The following is a 19,375-nucleotide window of genomic DNA, read 5'->3' as shown; positions in this document are numbered from 1 at the left end:
TGCCCTGCAGTGATGTAACATACAACACACAGTAAGTCTGCTACACAGAACAACCTTGATATACCTGCTATTTTAATTTTATTTTGTAAGAGAGGATAATTAGGAAGAAACTATGAACTGCATTTGGGTCAATATCAGTGTGCACACACAAAGGGACAGCATAAAGGCAGAGAATCTACAACAAGAATTTGGTGGAGACAGAAAGCCTAGGCAGAGGTGAACAGGAGAATGCAAATTCTCCAGGTTGTTGCTGAAAGGTTGGACAGGGCCTGGCTTTTCTAGAAGATAAGCAGCTCTATATTTTCAAGTGACCCTCACTGACCTGTGGCCCCCCAACAGTAGCACCTTCTCTTAAGGTTGTTGAGAGATTTTAAGGAGATGGGTGTGGGTGCCCCTGTATACTTGGGCAGAGCTCTCCATGGTTCCTTTTGCACCCAGTAGGGGGCGCTCAGCGGGCTACCAGGCAGAGCTCATAGGTTGGGGGAATGTTGCCAAAGCCTGAGATCTTGGGGGTGATATCGATGTCAGCAGGTGGCACCAGCGGGTGTAGGGAGAAGTTCTGAAGGATGGAGGTGAAGTAGAGGAAGAGTTCCATTCGGGCCATGGCCTCGCCCAGGCAGATGCGCTTTCCTGTGAGCACATTGGAGGAAGGGAAGGTCAGTCACACTTGCACTGGGATAGTGGGGTCATGGGGAGCCTTCTGACTCCACCACTCACCTGAGTCTCAGCTACTTCCTCAGCATCTCTGGGGTCATAATAACACTCACTTCATAGGGTTATCATAAAGACTCAGCGAGTTTCTAGTTTAGTGCTCAGCTAGGATCCGTCACTCAATATGTGGCAGCTACTTCTCTGTTGGCTTGGATTCCATCATAATCCAAGATGGAATGGTTGTAAAGGAACTTTGAATATGAAGATTCTGTGCATTTTAATTTCTCAAATGTTTATCAGAAGCCTAACTGGTGCTAGATACTGGTGAAGGGGGCTACAAATGAAATGGAGATTAATCTCCATTTTGCGGCAGCTGAAGTACTGCACCATTTATAAGTGAGTGGTGGGAGTCCTGTTTCCTAACCACTGCCCTGACTCCAGGTGCCATGCAACTTACACATAAAGTGTCATAAGATTTATGCCAAGGGTGGGCAATCCGGTGCCCATGGAGAAAGTCCACACTGCTGCTTCTGTTTGTACGACCTTCAAATTACAAATGCTTTTTAACATTTTAAAATGGTTGAGCAATATCAAAAGAAAATTTTTTTATGACATATGAAAGTTAAATTGAAATATCAATGACCATTAAAAAAATGTTTTGCTTTTTTAATGGGTGGCTCAGTGGTTGAGCATCGACCTATGGACCAGGAGGTCACAGTTTGATTACCAGTCAGAGCACATGCCTGGGTTGCAAGAGTGGTGTGTGAAGGAGGCAGTTGATCAATGATTCTCTCTTGTCATTGATGTTTCTCTCTCTCTCTCCCTCTCTCTTCCTCTCTAAAATCAATACAAATATTTTTTTAAAAGCCTTCAAGAAACTGAGACACTTCCCTTCATTTATATGTTGGCTATGCATCACTTTTGTACTACAGTAGCAGAAATGAGGGGTTACAACAAAGAATGTATGCCCTGCAAAACCTAAAATATTTATCATCTGGTCCTTCCTGTGAAGGAAAGGCTAGCTGACCCTGCTTAATGCTTTCACTGTTGTAATTTTATTTTTCTAATAATCAGAGTCAATGGTTCTAATATTCCATGATTTGGGGATTCTAGGATTTTTATGGTCCCAACTATGGTTTAGGCCAGTGATGGCGAACCTTTTGAGCTCGGCGTGTCAGCATTTTGAAAGACCCTAACTTAACTCTGGTGCCGTGTCACATATAGAAATTTTTTGATATTTGCAACCATAGTAAAACAAAGACTTATATTTTTGATATTTATTTTATATATTTAAATGCCATTTAACGAAGAAAAATCAACCAAAAAAATGAGTTTGCGTGTCACCTCTGACACGCGTGTCATAGCTTCACCATCACTGGTTTAGGCAGTCGCCAACCTTTTGGACCTCATGGACCACCAGTGGCACTGGACTTCCTTTTCAGACCTGAACCTCAAATACAGACCAATGTTTGGGGGAAATATCAAGCATGTTCCTGGGAGAACTCAGACCATAGGAACCTACCAGAAGAAAAAGGCACAAAGGCTTCATTCTTTTTGAAGTGGCCCTGCTCATCCAAGAAGTGTTGGGGATAGAAGGCATCTGGATAGCGGAAGTATTTGGGGTCTTTGAGGACGGAGCCAAGCAGAGGAAACACATCAGTGCCCTGGAGTGAAAATGGAGGCATTTAAGAGAAATCAGTGTTTGAGTATGGGGTAAGAAACCAGGAGGAGAGAGGGGTGCAAATGAAGGGACCCGGGGTACCAATAAGGGCACTCCACCTTGGGCAGAAGGTAGCCTCGGAAATGAGTGTCCCGAGTGACACTGTGGGGATATCCCAGGGGTGCGATCACTCTCTGTATCTCATGTATTACAGCATCTGTGTAGGGCATCTTGACTCGGTCATCCACACTTGGGATTCGGTGTGGTCCTATCACATGGTTAATCTCTTCACAGATCTTGGCTGGAAAAAGTCAGAATTCATAATAGAGAAAGCCACAGGGATTACACAAAATCCATTATGTAAATAACCAGGAGAAGGAAAGTGTCCAATAACTATTTGGTTATTTAAATTAGTAAATTCAAGCTGGACAATGAAGGTGAGGCTAAAAAAGTTGAGTGGCTATGGGTTAACCTCTCCCATCACCTCCACCAGGAGAAAACTATTGGCTTGTTTTTAACTGTGTTGGAAGGTAGAGAGGTAAAGTTGGCCTTTTTTTCTATTCGTGTACAGTTACCCAATTGACTAGATTACCGCATGTTGGAAATGAACTTTATTTGAATCAGACACCAAGTATGTTATATTAAATAGCCTTCTTGTGCTGAGAATGTGAGATTCCATATTCATTATATCTTATGGTTCAAAATGTCACAGGTAGTGTGTTTCTAAGTTTTTAAGAGTATGTCTTCCTTCCTGTTGGGAGGGGGAGATATCAGGAGAGAAGATCCAGGGGACCCTCACCTTCCACCTCAGGATGCTTCATTAGCAGCAGGAATCCATAGTAGAGGGTGCCGCTCACTGAGTCTGTGGCAGCAAAGAGTAGGTTGAGAGTGGTGATGATCAAGTTCTTAAGGTTGAATTCCGTGTAGGCCTTATTTTTCTCCTGAAAGGGAGGAGAGCAGCAAATTTTTTTTTTGTTTTTCTCGGTATTTCCTCCTGTGCTCAGGAAAGGACTTTTTGAAAAGACAATAGGTGGGTAAAGTGACTGAGTGTTGGGAAAGGATGTTCCAGGCAGAGGATTTAGCTAGAGCAAACATCCTGAAGTGGGAGCATGTCTGCTGTATTAGAGGAGCAGCAAGAAGGAGGCCAGTGGTTGGAGTGAAGTGAACAATAGGGAGAATGGGAGGAGTAGAAAGTAGGATGCCCTGGAAAATTTGAAAATTGCAGGGCAATAAAAGAGTATATAATTCTAAGCTTCCAAGTGCTAAGGTTCTAGTATGTAGAAATATAAATTTCTAAAAATATAACATTTTAAGATTCTATGATGAGCAGTATTAAGCTTCTAAATTTCTAAACACATAGACTTTTAAGTTTCTCAAATTCTGTGACTCTGAAATTGTCATTCTACTTTAGTTTTAAGTCCCTGGCATCTTTTTAAAGCTTAACAATGGAACAGAATGAAGAGTGCAGAAATAAAACCATGCATAAGAGATCAACTGAAGGATTTGTATGCATGCATATAAGTATAACCAATGGACATAAGACACTGGGGGGTAGGGGAGGCCAGGGGATTGTCAAGGGCGGGGAAAAAAAGGACACATATGTAATACCCTTTGTAATACTTTAAGCAATAAAAAAAATAAAAATAAAAATAAATTAAAAAAAGAAATAAAACCATGCATATTTGGGCAGTTAATTTATGACAAAAGACTCAAAAATATACATTAGGGGAAGGATGGTCTGTTCAATAAATGGTGTTGGGAAAACTGGACAGCCACACAAAGGAATAAAACTGGACCATTATCTTATAAAATACACAAAAACTAACTCAAAGTGGATTAGAGACTTGAACATAAGGCCTGAAACCTTAAAACTTCTTGTAGAAAACATGGGTGGTAAACTCACTGATGTCAGTCTTGGGCAATGATATTTTTTAAAAATTTGACACCAAAAAGGCAACAAAAACAAAAATAGACAAGTGGAACTATATTAAACTAAAAAGCTTCTGCACAGCAAAGGAAAAGCATCAGCAAAATAAAAATGGTAACATATTGAATGGGAGAAAATATTTTCAATTCATATATCTGATAAAGAGTAACATCCCACATTTATAAGGAACTCGTGCAAATCAGTAGAAAAAAAACCCCCAAACAATTTGATTTCAAAAATAGGCAGGGATCCTGAATAGAAGATTTCCAAAAGAAGACATGGATGGCCCACATATGCTGAAAAGATGCTCAACATTACTGATCATCAGAGAAATGCAAATCAAAACCACAATGAGGTATCACCTCACACCTGTTAGAATGGCTATTATAAAAAAAAAACAACAAGTAATAACGAGTATTGCTGAGGAAATGGAGAAAAAGGACCCCCCCCCCCCATGTACTGTTGGTGGAAATGTAAATTAGAGGCAGCCACAATGGAAAACAGTATGGAGGTTTCTCAAAAAATTTAAAATAAGCTACCATATAATCTAGTTATTCCATTTGTGTTTATTTATCCAAAGGACACAAAACCACTCATTTGAAAAGATGCCTGCATTCTTATGTTCATATCAGCAGTATTTATAATAGCCAAAACATGGAAGCAACCTAAGTGTCCATTGATGGATGAATGGACAAAGAAGATGTGACATCCTATATAATAAAAGGCTAATATGCAAATTGACCAAACGGCAAAACGACTGGTCGCTATGATGTGCACTGACTACCAGGGGGCAGACGCTCAACACAGGAGCTGCCCCCTAGTGGTCAGTGCGCTCCCACAGAGGGAGCACCACTCAGCCAGAAGCCCTGAGCCAGGCTCATGCTGGCAAGCACAGTGGTGGTGGAGGGACCCTCTCCCGCCTCCGCTGCAGGTGGGCAGTAAGGAGCGAGAGGTCCTGGACTGCGAGGGCACAGGCTTGGCTGAAGGGACCTCCCCCTGGCCCCCGTGCACAAAATTTTATGCACCAGGCCTCTAGTATATATATAATGGAATATTATTTAGAAATAAAAAAGAAAAAATCTTGCCATTATGCTAAGTGAAATAAATCAGACAGAGAAAGACAAATACTATATGATCTCAACTATATGTGGAGTCTAACAAATAAACAAATAAAAAACAAGCAAGCTTATATATACAGAGAAGAGATTGATGGCTGCCAGGGGCAGGGGAAGAGAGACAGACAAAATGGTGAAGTGATTCAAAACATGTAAATTTTAGTAATAAAATCAGTAAGTCAGGGGGATGTAATGTACACCATGGTGACTATAGTTAATAATACTGTACTGTATATCTGAAAGTTGCTAAGAGAGTAAATATTTTTTAAATTAAATTTATTGGGGAGCATTGGTTAATAAAATTATATAGGTTCCGTATACAATTCTGTACTGCCTCGTGTGTATGTCACATCTGGTGTTTGCCGCTCAGTCAAACCTCTTTCCATCACCATGTATTTGGCCTCCTTTATCCTTTGCTACCTCCCTTCCACCCCCCTTCCTGCTGGTAACCACTGACCACGCTGATGTCTGTGTCTGCGAGGTTTTGTTTGTCTTGTTTGTTCATTTGTTGTTTTCAGCTTTGTAGCTCACATATGAATGAAACCATATGTGACTTTTTCTGACTGACTTATTTTGCTTAGCATGATATTCTCAAGATCCACCCAAGTTGTCACAAATGGCAGTATTCCATTATATAGTATATGTGCCACATCTTCTTTATCCAGTCATCTATTTGAAGGACCCTTTGGTTGTTTCCACGTCTTGGCCACTGTGAATAATGCTACAATGGACATAGATGTACATATATCTTTATGAATAAATGTTATCAAAATTTTGGGGCATATACCCAAAAGAGGGGTTGCTGGGTCATATGGTAACTCTATTCTTTTTTTTTTTTTTTTTTTGCATATCAGAAATGCAGTTTTATTTTTATTTGAAAACGACTTAAATTTTTAGACAAATGATTTTAGTACATAAATTTGTTTTTGTTTTTGTACAGAATATAAAGATTCCCCTCATTGATCTTCCATGTGAAAGGCATTACAAGCCTGAAGGGATACATTCTGCACACAAGTGAGTATCTGGTGTGCAGGGTGCTGGCAACCAGCGGTGTAGTGCTCCTACACATAAGTTAGGTCAAGGACATCACATATTGAAAAGCGGACAAGAGAAATATCCTAGTTAATCAGATTCAAGAAGCAAACATGACACAAAAACTGTGCAGCTGAGACCAGTTCAGTAACTTTAGTCGGGACACTGCGGATTATGCTGGAGTAACAGGTGTGTGAGGTGATAGTGTGCAGCACATTAAACAGCAAGGAAGAGCTATTATATAGAAAGGCTGGAATGAGGGTTTTCACGAAAGCAAATTAACTTCTTGTCAACTGCCAAAGCAAAACAAAACAGAGCAGAGCGCACGAGTGTTAGTATATGCAGGCATGTTAGACCAGTTTCTGTGCAGCATGCTAAGTTAGTTAGAACTCCTTCACTGGCGCATATGATCATTCATAGTCACGGAAAGTTTTTTTTGCCACTTCTGGGCAAATTTCAGGCATGTCGTATTTTAGATGGAGTATAGCTTTTATCTATTATTTCATCCTGTAAAAACATGTGAAAACAATGTTCATTCTGTGCCAGAGGATGACCAGTGACCTTGTTTATAAACTGCTCCAGCCCTTGCTTTCTTTCTTCAATGAAATTGTCATCAAATATTCCATCATCTCCTCTAAAAGGAAGTTGATGCAAAAATGCTTTCCCAGGGAGTGGGGAAACTACAACCTTGCTCTCTTGTTCTAATTCACTTCGCAGCCATTCAAGTCACTGTATCTTCTTCTAACTGTACATTCCTTCAGGTTGAAAATAGGCAGGTTATATACAAATTATATTTGAATTTAAAAAATATAATTTAATGAAAAAAAGAGAAAGTTTTGAGATTTGACAGTGACATCCACAATATGGCAGTAGAAACCCTAGATTTCTCTTCCCTCCACAGGTACACTAATTCAACACTGACATAGAAATCAAATCCTTCCATGAGAAACCCAGAAACTAGCTGAGAAGCTCCTGTACTCTGGGTGAGTGTGAAATCAGTCACATTGAGAATGACAGAAACACCAGAAACACCCTCTTTCCACAATCCCCAATCCTGGCACAGTGCTGTGTTGCTGGAGTCCAATCCCAGCGGGTCCAAGGGTCCCCAAAGGTGTGGACGGAATCGGCGAAGAAGGAATGACACGAAGACAGCCTTCAGTTGATCAGCAGCCTAGTCAGGACCTCTAGCCAGGATCTCCAGCCAAAGTTCTGGTCGGAGTTCTGGTTAGGAACTGATGAGGATCTGATGAGGATCTGATGTTTATTGTCTTGTTACATCTGTATTTATACCAGCCAATTTTAATCCTGTCAATTTCTATTACAAAGGTTAGGGCGTTTCTTATCTCCATTCCAGGGAGTAAAGATTATGTAGCTTAACTACCCGCCTGGCACTTAATTAAGGGGTTGTATCCCCTCCCTAATCTCTGGGGAAAATCCCCACCTGGGGAAACAACCTTTCTGGAGAGGTGACCTTGGTTAAAACACATGGCGCTAAAGGGAGCAAACATATTAAGAACAATATGCTATATATGCCAGGTCCCTTGAAACATATGCTGTGCAGATGTTTCTTTCCTGCAGCGACTGTGTCAAGCAGCAAGGATGGACCAGCTTCCGGTACTGTATGATCATGAAGGAACCCTTAGCTCTGAGGATAGATGAACCACACATCTAATGTGACAACTTTTCTCAATGCTCTCTGGTTTCTGTGTCACCTGTCTCAGTGCACTGACTGGGCCTGGCATATGCCAATCCCCTGAGGGTACAGAGAACATACAGTGGTTGAAACTAGCATGCAAGCACTTACCACAGCTCCTCCCATGGCCAACCAAAGAGTGAGCTGGAGGACAAACAAACTCTAGCTCCCAGTTTCTCCCTGAGAAGGGAGAGAGTTGGACTACATATCTAACATCCCAAATTTTCTGAGTGCTACCTGAGGAACTAACTGGTTTCTGTTTCACCTGTTTCAGAACACTGACTTGGCCCAACATACACTAGTCCTCTAGGGGTTCCAGAGAAAAAATTGAACAAGTGCATGGGTACTCACCACTGCTCCTCCCCCTAGCTCAGCACAGAGAGAATGGGCAATAAACTCCAGCTCCCAGCTTCTCCCAGAGAGGAAAAGAATTTGATCAGATACCTGACATCATAACATTTAAAAATTTATTTTTAATTATAATTGACAGCAATATTGTATTGGTTTCAGGCGTACAACATAGTGCTTCAACATTTATATACCTTACAAATTAATTAACATCCTAATTTTTCTGGCTGTTACCTGAAGGACTGACCTTCATCTCACCTATTTCATAGAGCTGTTAGGCCCAGAATAAACTGGTACCTTGGGGGCTACAGAAAACAAAGTGGTGGTTTGAATTCGAATGCCAGCCCTTACCATATCCAGCTCAGCACAGAGTGAGCAGGTGATAAATCCCAGCTCTTGGTTTATTTTAAAGAAGGGAAATACTTGGAGTTGTACATCTAATATTCTGACTTCTCCTGGTCCTATCAGGGATTGGCTTTTATATCACCTGTCTTGAATCGTTGATGGGGCCCAGTCAGCACTAGACCCCTGGAGACTATACAGAACACAGTGGCAGTTTTAACAAATATGTGTGCACTTGCCACAGCTCCTCTCCTTGACTCAACACAGAGTGGGTGGGGAAAAAAGCTTCTTGCTCTTCCCTAGAAAGAGAAAGAATTGGATTGCTCATCTAGTATTCCAACTTCTTGGGGAGCTCCAAAAGGGGTTGACTTTTGTTGCATCTGTCTCAGAGCACTGAGGGGACCTGGAAAACTCTAGATACCTGGGGCTCCTAAGAACAAAGACAGTGGTTTAGAGTAGCATGAAAAGAGTAGTTTTGGAAAACCATAGAAACTTTAGCCAGTTTGATTGGGAAGATCTTCTCTGTACAAGCCAATTCATGAAGGCTGGGAGAGTGGTGGTTTTCTCTAATGTGTAGATACCCACACAAAGGGTAAAGAAAAATGAAGACATCCTTTTATGATAAAAAACTCTCAACAAACCAGGAATAGAGGGCTACAACCTCAACTTAATAAAGGCCATCCTATATAATAAAAGGCTAATATGTAAATCAACCAAATGGTGGAACGACCAGTCGCTATGACATGCACTGACCACCAGGAGGAAGATGCTCAATGCAGGAGCTGCCCCATGGTGGTCAGTGAGCTCCCACAGGGGGAGCGCTGCTCAGCTAGAAGCCCTGAGCCAGGCTCATGCTGGCGAGCGCAGTGGCGGTGGCAGGTGCCTCTCTGCAGAGTGGGCCTAAGTTGGCAGTCGGACATCCCCTGAGGGCTCCTGGACTGCAAGAGGGCACAGGCTAGGCTGAGGGACCCTCTCAGTGAACAAAATTCCATGTACCGGGCCTCTAGTATATCTATAAAAAGCTTATAGCTAATATCATATGCAATGGTGAAAATGGCAAGATTTTCCACTAAGATCAGGAACAAGGCAAGAATACTTACTCTCATCACTTCTATTCAACAGAGTACAGTCATATTGCAACACAGCCCTTTGAACAACAATGAACTGCATATACGATAATGGTTGCATAAGATTATGGAGCTGAAATTTTCTATTGCTTAGTGGCATTGTAGTAGTAGTTGTAACATCATAGCATAAGACATTGCTCATGTGTTTGTGGTGATGCTAGTGTAAACCTACTGCACTGTCAGTCATAGAAAAGTATATCAGCCTGGCAGGTGTGGCTCAGTGGTTGAGCTTTGACCTGTGAACCAGGAAGTCACAGTTTGATTCTTGATCAGGGCACATACCTGAGTTGTGGTCTTGATTCTTAGTAGGGGGCATGCATGAGGCAACTGATCAATAATTCTCTCTCATCATTGATATTTCTATCCCTCTCTCCCTCTCCCTTCCTCCTCTGAAATCAATAAAAACATTAAAAAAAGAAAAGTTTAGCACATACAATATTATGTGCAGTACATACTACTTAATAATGATACTAAACCTCCACGTTACTGTTTTATGTATTTAGCATACTATACTTTTTATCATTACTTTAGAGTATATTGATTGTAAAAGTTTGTATGCTATGTTATACCAGCAGCAGCCTCATATGTCTGGTGTTTACCAAATCTCTTGATTCCATCATTTTATCTTTTGCTGGGTTTAATCTTGTGTTGTTTTATAAATTTAGTGTAGCCTAAGTGTACAGTATTTAAAAAGTCTACAGTGGTGTTACAGTAATGTCCCAGGCCTTCACATTCCCTCACCACTTACTGATTGACTTGCCCAGAGCAACTTCCAGTCCTGCAAGCTCTATTCATGATAGGTGTCCTATATTGGTGTATAATTTTCACCCTTTATACTGTATGTTTACTGTACCTTTTCTATGTTTAGATTCACAAATATTTACCATTGCGTTACATTAGCCTACAGCAGTGGTCGGCAAACTCATTAGTCAACAGAGCCAAATATCAGCAGTACAACGTTTGAAATTTCTTTTGAGAGCCAAATTTTTTAAACTTAAACTATCTAGGTAGATACATTGTTATTAACTTAATTAGGGTACTCCTAAGGCTTAGGCTGAGCCACACTCAAGAGGCCAAATAGCCACATGTGGCTCGTGAGCCGCAGTTTGCCGACCACTGGCTGACAGCATTCAGTAACGTGCTGTACAGGTTCATAGCCTACTAGCAATAGGCTAGCCATTTAGACTAGGTTATACTATCTAGGTTTGTGTAAGCGCACTCTATGTTGTTTGTGTAATGACAAAATCACCTAATGATGAATTTATCAGAATGTATCCCCATCGTTAAGCAACATATGACTGTATTGGAATCCTAGCCAGAGCAGTTAAGCAAGAAAAAGAAAAGCATTCAAATTGGAAATGAAGAATTAAAATTGTCTTTGCAGATGACATGATCTTATATATAGAAAACTCTTAATACTTCACAAAAATCTGTTAAAACAAATAAATTTAGTAAAGTTGCATGATACAAAATCAACACACAAAAATTAATTGTGTTTTTATATACTAATAACTAACTATTCAAAAAGAAATTAAGAAAACTATAATATATACATAACATCAAAAAGAATAAAATACCTAGGAATAAACTTAACTAAAGAATTGAAAGATTTGTACACTGAAAAACTATAAAACATTGATGGAAATAGTTAAAGGAGACACAAACTAATGGAAAGAGATCTCATGTTCATGGATTAGAAAATGTTATATTGTTAAAATAATATTCCTTAAAGGTATCTACAGATTCAAATCAATTTCTATAAAAATCCCAATAAAATTCTTTACAGAAGTTAAAAAAATTCTAAAATTCAGATGGAACCACAAAGGTCCCTGAATAGCCAAAACAATCTTGAAAAAGAAGAAGAGCCCTAGCCAGTTTGGCTCGGTGGATTGAGCGTTGGTGGCCTGCAGACTAAAGGGTCCCAGGTTCGATTCCAGTCAAGGGCACATCCCCAGGTTGTGAGTTTGATCCCCAGGGGAAGCCAATCAATGATTTGCTCTCATCATTGATGTTTCTATCTCTCTCTCCCTCTTCCTTCCTCTCTGAAATCAATAAAAATTAATTTAAAAAAGAAGAACAAAGCAGAGGCATCTCACTTGCTGATTTCAAAATATATTAAAACCTACAATAATTAAAACATATGGTATTGGCATAATGATAGACTTATAGACCAATAGAAGAGAATAGAGAGCCCAGGAATAAATTCATGCATATATGGTCAACTTGTCTTCAAAAGGGTGCCAAAAAATATACAATAAGGAAAATATAGTCTCTTAAACAAATGGTGTAGGGAAAACTAGATATCTACATGCAAAGGAATGAAATTGCACCTTTATCTTACACTATACACAAAATCAACTCAAAATGGATTACAAACTTAAAAATAAGACTGAAACTATAAACTCCTAGAAAAAGCATAGTGAAAAGCTTCATGATATTGACAATTATTTCATGAATATGACAGCAAAACATAGGTACCAAAAGCAAAAATATATAAATGGGACCACATCAAAATTAAAAGTTTCTGTACAGCAAAGGAAACAATAAAAAATTGAACAAGTAACCCAAGGAATGTGAGAAAATATTTGTAAACCATATATGTGACAAAGGGATAATATCCAAAATATATAAGAAACACCTATAACTCAATGCAAAAAAAATCAATAACCTGGTTTTAAAACACGCTAAGTACTGAAATGAAGATTTCTACAAAGAAGACAAAAATGGCCAATAGGTACTTGAAAAGATACTCAACATCACTAATCATCATGGAAATGCAAATCAAATTCACAATGAGATATCTCTGAGATAAGCTGTTAGGATGATTATTAACAAAAGAGCAAAAGACAAAAGGTGTTGAATCTGTGGAGAAATTGGAACCCTTGTACATGGTTGGTGGATGCAAAATGTTGAAACTGCTATGGAAACAGTAGGGATAAAACCTTGAATAAATTAAAAATAGAATTACTATATAACCCAGCAATCTTACTTCTGGGCATGTATTAAAAAGAATTGGAATCAGGAACTCAAAGATCTTAGCATTCCAATGTTCACTGAAGCACTACTCACTTTTTGTTGTTGTTAATCCTCACCCAATAATATTTTTCCATTGATTTTTTTAGAGAGTGGTAGGGAGGGGGGGAAACACTGAGAGAGAAACATCCACATGAGAGAGACACGTCAATTGGTTGCCTCCTGCACATGTCCTGACCAGGGCTGGGCAGGGGGTAAGTGGTGGGGAGGGTGTTGAGCCTGCAACCAAGGGATCAAACCCGAGACCCTTCAGTCCACGGGCTGATGCTCTATCCACTCAGCCAAACTGGCTAGGGAAGCACTATTCAATTTTTAAGATTCAAGGTTTTACTTAAAGATATGCATTTTACATCTTCTCTCTAGATATAAGGAGCCATGTATAACTATAATTGCTATATTGACCAAAAGATGTTTCAAATGGGCTTGTGGTAGAGGCACTATGAGATGAGAGGAAAAGATTGGAGAAATAGAATAGTACCTGGTGCATCTTGATGAGGAAGCAGTCAATGAAGTCCTGAGGGTTCTGTGGGTCAAAGGATGCCTCATTGATCTTGACCCTAGAGGCAATGAAGTCCTTGAGCTCTTCTATCAGGTAGTAGATGCGATTATGTCTTCCTGGCAAATATTGCATGATTCCAGAATACATGTCATATAGCTGTGGGGAATAGGCAAAGGTGGTTTGTCAGTGATGAGTACCTGGGGTCAGCATGGGCTGAGTCTCTAGTCAGACAGCTAGTCTTAATGTCCAGTGCTGAGTCTGAGAATTGGGTTCATTTGTTTTTAAGAGACTTAGAGCATATTCTCAATGTTGAAGGGAGGATTAAATGAAGTATAAGCAGGTGACTTAGTTACCTGAGGCTGGTGGTGGGTAGAGAGTGATAGGAGGACTTATAATCTGATAGAGCACCTGAATTAATCTGAAAAATAATCATATTATTTTATATCTTAGAACACATATACTTATGTGAATAGAGGGTTAAGTTTCTTATATGTGAATAGGGGGTTAAGTTTTTCTTAAGTTTCCTTCTCAAGGCCGTGCAAAGCGATTAAGGAGGTGACTCAACTGTGAATCCAGCAAGCAAACCCAATAAGCATGGTCAGACCGACCCACAAGGAGTCAAAACATCATCTCATCAACATCATCTCATCACCTGATGAGTAAGAACAATAGCTGATGTCTGTGGACCTCCAGGGCTGCACGTAACTGCATTCCATCCCCAGCCTCAATCTAGCCCCTTCCCCTTTATAATCCTGTCCTCTGCACCTTGCTGTAAGACAGGATTTGAATGCTTGTAAGTTCCCTGTCTCATTGGTTGACTAGCCTTCTCAATAAACGCCTTATATGATTCAACCCTGCCTTCATTGTTGGATACAGCGACAGGCAACCTGAGCCCAGCCTGGGGTTTCCTGGTAACAAGAGGTGACAGGAGGGGTACCTGCGTCCAGGGCGAGTTCATCTCAGTGAACCTCTCATTAATCATCTGTAGCAGCTTCAGAAACTGCTTGTCCTCATAGTCAAAGCGGCTTCCAAAGAGAATGGAACTGATGACGTTACAGACACTGCGGCTCAGGAAGAAGGTGGGTTTGATGGGGGCACCTGAGTGATGAAAATTAGCAATGTTGGAGGCATTGAATAGGAACATGGAGTGTGAAATCACTTGGACATGGATATGAGTAATGGCTCAACTCAACAGCATGCATAAGTCATTTCATTCTTTGCTGTTGCATCTAGACGCTCACATTTCAAATTGAATTTGTATCCACTTCCTTGGTTGAAAAGGATTCAATATCATTATGTGTGTAAAGTGCTTAGCACAGTGCCTGGCATATAGTAAGCTCTTAAGACATGTGAGGGATTATTATTATTATTATTATTATTAATGTGTGTTTGGGGGAAAGGAAAACATATTTGGAAAAGAAGTTCCAGTAAATGACCAAAAAAGTGCTTAATTTCTGAGTCTAGCTCCACCACTGATTCCTTTGGGGGGTATTAAGATAATCCTTCCCTAACTATCAGTGGCACCACCTATGAAACAGAACGCTGGTTTTAGCTCAGTGCATTGGAAACCATTCCCCCATATAAAGCAAACATTCACAAATATACGGTTTTACAAATGATTACTGTGGGTACATGGACACTCAAACCTTTTCAAGTAAACACTGTTACACATTCACAGAGTTCAGGTGAGGAAGTTTTGATTTAGAGAAATTTGCCTCTGTTTTGTTGATTTATCTCTGTATTTCTCAATCTCTGTGCCTTTTCTCTATAGATCTTAGTGATTCCTAAACTTACCATTGGTTAGGAAGTGGACTTCTTTAAATCTAATAAAACTTTCATCCAGTCTTCACAAAAAAGTACAAACTCACATGGTGCCAAAGTCTACATACAATTTCTGGGCTCACAGATTCACTGCCATGCACTGGTTAAGTTTCTGGACAGAAGAATCTTTAAGGGTCTTTCATATCAACTTTTAACATGGACCCTGATTGGGAAAATGTGTGAATCCTACAATTAATCTTTTCTCATCCTCTCACTCATAACTCTCTCCTACCAAGAACTTTCCTTTGGAAACTGAACTCACTGCAACCACACAGTCACCTTATGGCCCTCCGCCTTTTCACATCCATACCATTGGCCTTATGAAATTCCTCCAGTAGAAAGCTGATCTCCTCCTGGATCTGCTTCTCAATGCTCCGCCTTCCCATCCCGAAGTCCCGAAGGATGGTCAGGCAGAAGCTTCGGAGAATCCTCCATCGTTCTCCATTAGCCAGAACGACACCTGCCAGAATCACAGTATTAAGCTTCTGCCTCCTTTCTTTTTGTTCCCAACTCTGTGCTGGACCAGGGGATGCTGGACTATGAAAGCTTTAGATTCTTCTCTCAGGGAAGCCTCTCCCAACCTCCCAAGCTCAATGAGGAGACTAAGTTTCCCTCTCTACAAACTAGGACTGAGGTCGAAGGGATAGGAGTCAGGCAAGGAATGAGAGTGAAATCAAGGAGAGCTTAACAGAGGACAGATTAAGAACTGAATAAATAACAGCATGGATGCTTAAGAAGGTGGAGGGAGGGATAGAATGCTAGATGAAGTACCCTGAAGGAGAGACTGCCTCTACTTTCTACATATCACTTAGGTTCTCCTGACAGGCACATGCATGTATACACATGATCACACCTGGATATCAATCTATCTACACTAAATAACTTGCCACTTAGTAAGAGACATTTAAAAACTGCCAAGTGTGGGGATGGTTCAATGGATATTTAAAAACTAATGAAAGGGTGGTAGAATGATGAATGCAAATAAGATTTTATGACTATATTGATGGACAGGAAGATAAATAAAGGAGTAAACAGATGGGAGGAGGAGAAATGGGTATAATGTTTGAGAAGTGGATGAATGGAAGATTGGAAGAATAAATGGATGGAAAGATTAACAAATTTGTTGATGAATGAATGAATAGAAGAGTTATGACTAGATGGAAGAACAGAGAGATGGTATGAGACTACTTGGAATTGAAGGATGTAGGCTGTTAGAATTGGGTGTATGCGTAACATTATAAGGTATCTACCTAAATGGAGGAGGCAGTGAGCTATGTATTGGGTATGTGTGTTTGTGGAGGAAAGTTAGAAGTAAGGTTGGCTATAAGGATTTGACTGTGTACACACAAAGCATGTAGTTAATTCATTAAAAATTAAAGAAGATGTAGCACAGCAGGCACTCTGGAGTCAAATGGTTTGGGTTCAATCCTGGTTTTACCACTAACTCAGTGTGTGACATTATATAATCTTCCCTACTCAAAAGTTTCTTACTTTAAAAGTTATAATGATGTTAATATTTCCCTCAAAAGAGTAAATATGATAATGCATGTTGAGTACTTATCAAAGAACCCATCACACAAGAAAGTGCATCATAAACATGTCATTATTTTTTTCATTGTTAATGTATTGTTGTTACTTACCATGACCTTGGAAGCTTCTCTCTAGTGAAGCCATCTTCCCACGGCCACTGAACTCATCTGCTTGGCCCACCAGGGCTTCTTTTACTGCTTCATGTCCACATAAAACAACTACTGGCCGGGAACCCATGTACACTGTAAAGACTGGGCCATATTTCACCCTGAGCTGGGGGTAGAAGAAGCCATAACAAGAGGGGGCTTTTAGTGCACCATGTATAGGCTAATGAAGAAGTTAGGGTGAAGACTCCGGTGACACAGATGAGGGAAGAGGGGAAAAGGGCAAGTCCTGGTATTGGAAGTACTATTGAAAAAAACAAAAAAGCAGAGGAGCCTTGACTCTTGTGATCCTGGATGAGTCCCCTCTCCCACCACACCATTCCAAACTTAGTCTCCTCATCTGTGAAATGACTGACTTGGATTAAATGAACTCCAAGGTCCATTCTTCATTCTCTGAAATGCTAAATGTCTAGAATCTCTTAAAATCATATGTTACCGAGTCTTAAAGTTCTCAGACAACTTGAGTGTAAGAGGTATTGTGTTTGGGAATTTAATGTCTTCTAATTCCAAGGTTGTGAGCTGTGAGAGTATGAATTTCCAACAAACTAGAAATTTGTGTTTCAGACTTTAATATTTTAAGATTCAAAAATTTCAGTTCAGCAAATCTGTGTTTCCAAGTGTCTGGATTTTAGAAGTAATAAGGTTCTAAGTATAGCTGGCTATAGAATAAGTTGCTCTTAGCTCTGCCCAAGAGGTGCAGTCAGACTCACCTTTGTGAAAGACTGAGAGATGTTACCAGCATGGAGTTGCAACACATTCCCCAGGAAGGGCAGAGGTGTGGGGCCAGGGGGCAGATTTCCCTTCTTGTTGATCTGTACCCAGGCAGTGAAGATGAGCAGGAAAAACAAGCAGAGCTCCAGAAAGATGGTGAAGGCACCTCCTAGCTCCATGATGACAGGTGAAGAGGTTGTGTCCAGAGCACCAGTACCTGCCTAAATAGGTTTTGGGATATCAGCTTATACTGAAATCTAAACACCCTGGATTCAAGTATGGGTGCCATTTTGAAGTATGGATGCCATCAAGGAACTGATTGCTTTATCTAGAAGTGTTTATATAACCAATTTAATGCCAGATACCAAATCACAGAACCAGGAAGCTGAGAGAACACCAAGAAAGATAAATGCTAAAACATCTACATTTAGCTATATCATTTTCAAACCACAGAAAATCAAACATAATGAAAAATCCTTAAAGAAGGCATAGGGAAAAGACACCTTACTTATAGAGGAGCAAAGATAAGAATTACATCTGACTTCTCTTAAGAAATAATGCCAAAAAAGATATTAGAGTAACATAGTTAAAGTATTTAGGGAAAAAACTTATTAACTTAAAATTATTTATCTTGGAAAATTATCCTTCAAAAGCAAAGGAGAAATAGTGACTTGTTCAGAGAAACAAAAATTGAGGGAATTTGTTGCCAGTAGACCTGCCTCAAAAAAAATGTTAAAAGAAGTTCTTTAGGACAGTCTATTCAACAAATGGTGTCAGGAAAATTGGAAAGATACATGCAAAAAATTAAAGTAGATCACCTACTTACACCATATTCAAGAATAAACTAAAAATAGATTAAAGACTTAATGTATAACTGGAAACCATAAAACTTCTAGAAGAAAACATAGGCAGAAAACTCTCTGACATTGCTCTTTTATTAACATTTTTTTCTGATATATCTCCTTGAGTAAGGGAAACAAAAGAAAAATAATAAGCAAATGGGACTACATCAACTTAAAAAGGTTTTATACAGCAAAGGAAACCATCAACAAAACAAAAAGACAATCTACTGAATGGGACAAGATGTTTGACAGTAATACATTCAATGAGGGGTTAATACCCAAAATTTGTTAGGAACTCATACAACTCAGCACCAAAAAACCCAATCCAATTAAAGAATGAGTGGAGGACCTGAGTAGACATTTCTTCAAAGAGAAGATACAGATGGTCAACAGACATATAACAGATGCTCACTAATCATCAGAGAAATGCAACTTAAAATCACAATGAGATCTTGGTGTTGGAAGCTGCCATCCCCAGTGCTCCAAGGAGCCACCCCAGCATTGGGAGATGCTTACCTGGCATCCCAAAGGACCATTCTGGGTGACCCAAGAAGCCCAACTCAGTGTCCAGAGGGCCCTCCCTCCTGTTAGAGGCACCCCTGTGGAAGCCTGAATTCTGGACCTTCTGAGGATAGATTTGAGGACCTGTAAGTGCCCCCATCTTCTCAAACTGGTGCCTTTTCCATCAATAAACCTTTCCTGACTCCAAACTCTGATATTTTGAATATTGACCTTTTGAAGCATCCAGCACGCAGACTTTGAACTGATGGTCCAGAAGATGGCAGCAGAGTAGGTGGATCTTTCTCACATGTCCTCCCAGAATCTAACTGGAATTAAAATTAAAATGGGGAATATTCACCATGAATTACCAGCTGAAGAC

General features: G+C 39.9%; 1 protein-coding gene across 1 annotated transcript; it reads right to left on the bottom strand.

The window, feature by feature from the left end:
- Positions 1-448: 448 nt before the first annotated feature.
- Positions 449-17,832, bottom strand: LOC138996766 (cytochrome P450 2G1-like). The gene is made up of 9 exons (XM_070397930.1): positions 17,653-17,832; positions 16,889-17,051; positions 15,559-15,708; positions 14,365-14,525; positions 13,407-13,583; positions 3,111-3,252; positions 2,431-2,612; positions 2,174-2,315; positions 449-630 (listed from the first exon to the last, which is right to left on the bottom strand). Exons 1-9 carry the CDS (start codon positions 17,830-17,832, stop codon positions 449-451), a joined length of 1,479 nt encoding a protein of 492 aa, XP_070254031.1.
- Between the last annotated feature and the right edge of the window lie 1,543 nt (positions 17,833-19,375).

Source organism: Myotis yumanensis, unplaced genomic scaffold (assembly GCF_028538775.1).
Source record: "Myotis yumanensis isolate MYYU_CA2020_CCGP unplaced genomic scaffold, mMyoYum1.0.hap1 SCAF_18, whole genome shotgun sequence".
Classification (NCBI taxonomy): domain Eukaryota; kingdom Metazoa; phylum Chordata; class Mammalia; order Chiroptera; family Vespertilionidae; genus Myotis; species Myotis yumanensis.
Note: the sequence above shows the minus strand (reverse complement) of the source record. Positions and strands in the feature narration are given on the sequence as shown.

Excerpts from the sequence above, each read along its gene's own strand:
- LOC138996766 (XM_070397930.1), bottom strand. The coding sequence starts at position 17,832 with ATGGAGCTAGGAGGTGCCTTCACCATCTTTCTGGAGCTCTGCTTGTTT. Across the intron at positions 14,526-15,558 it reads GGAATTTCATAAGGCCAATG|GTGCCCCCATCAAACCCACC; the intron begins GTATGGATGTGA and ends TTCATCACTCAG. Across the intron at positions 2,613-3,110 it reads GAAGCATCCTGAGGTGGAAG|CCAAGATCTGTGAAGAGATT; the intron begins GTGAGGGTCCCC and ends GACTTTTTCCAG.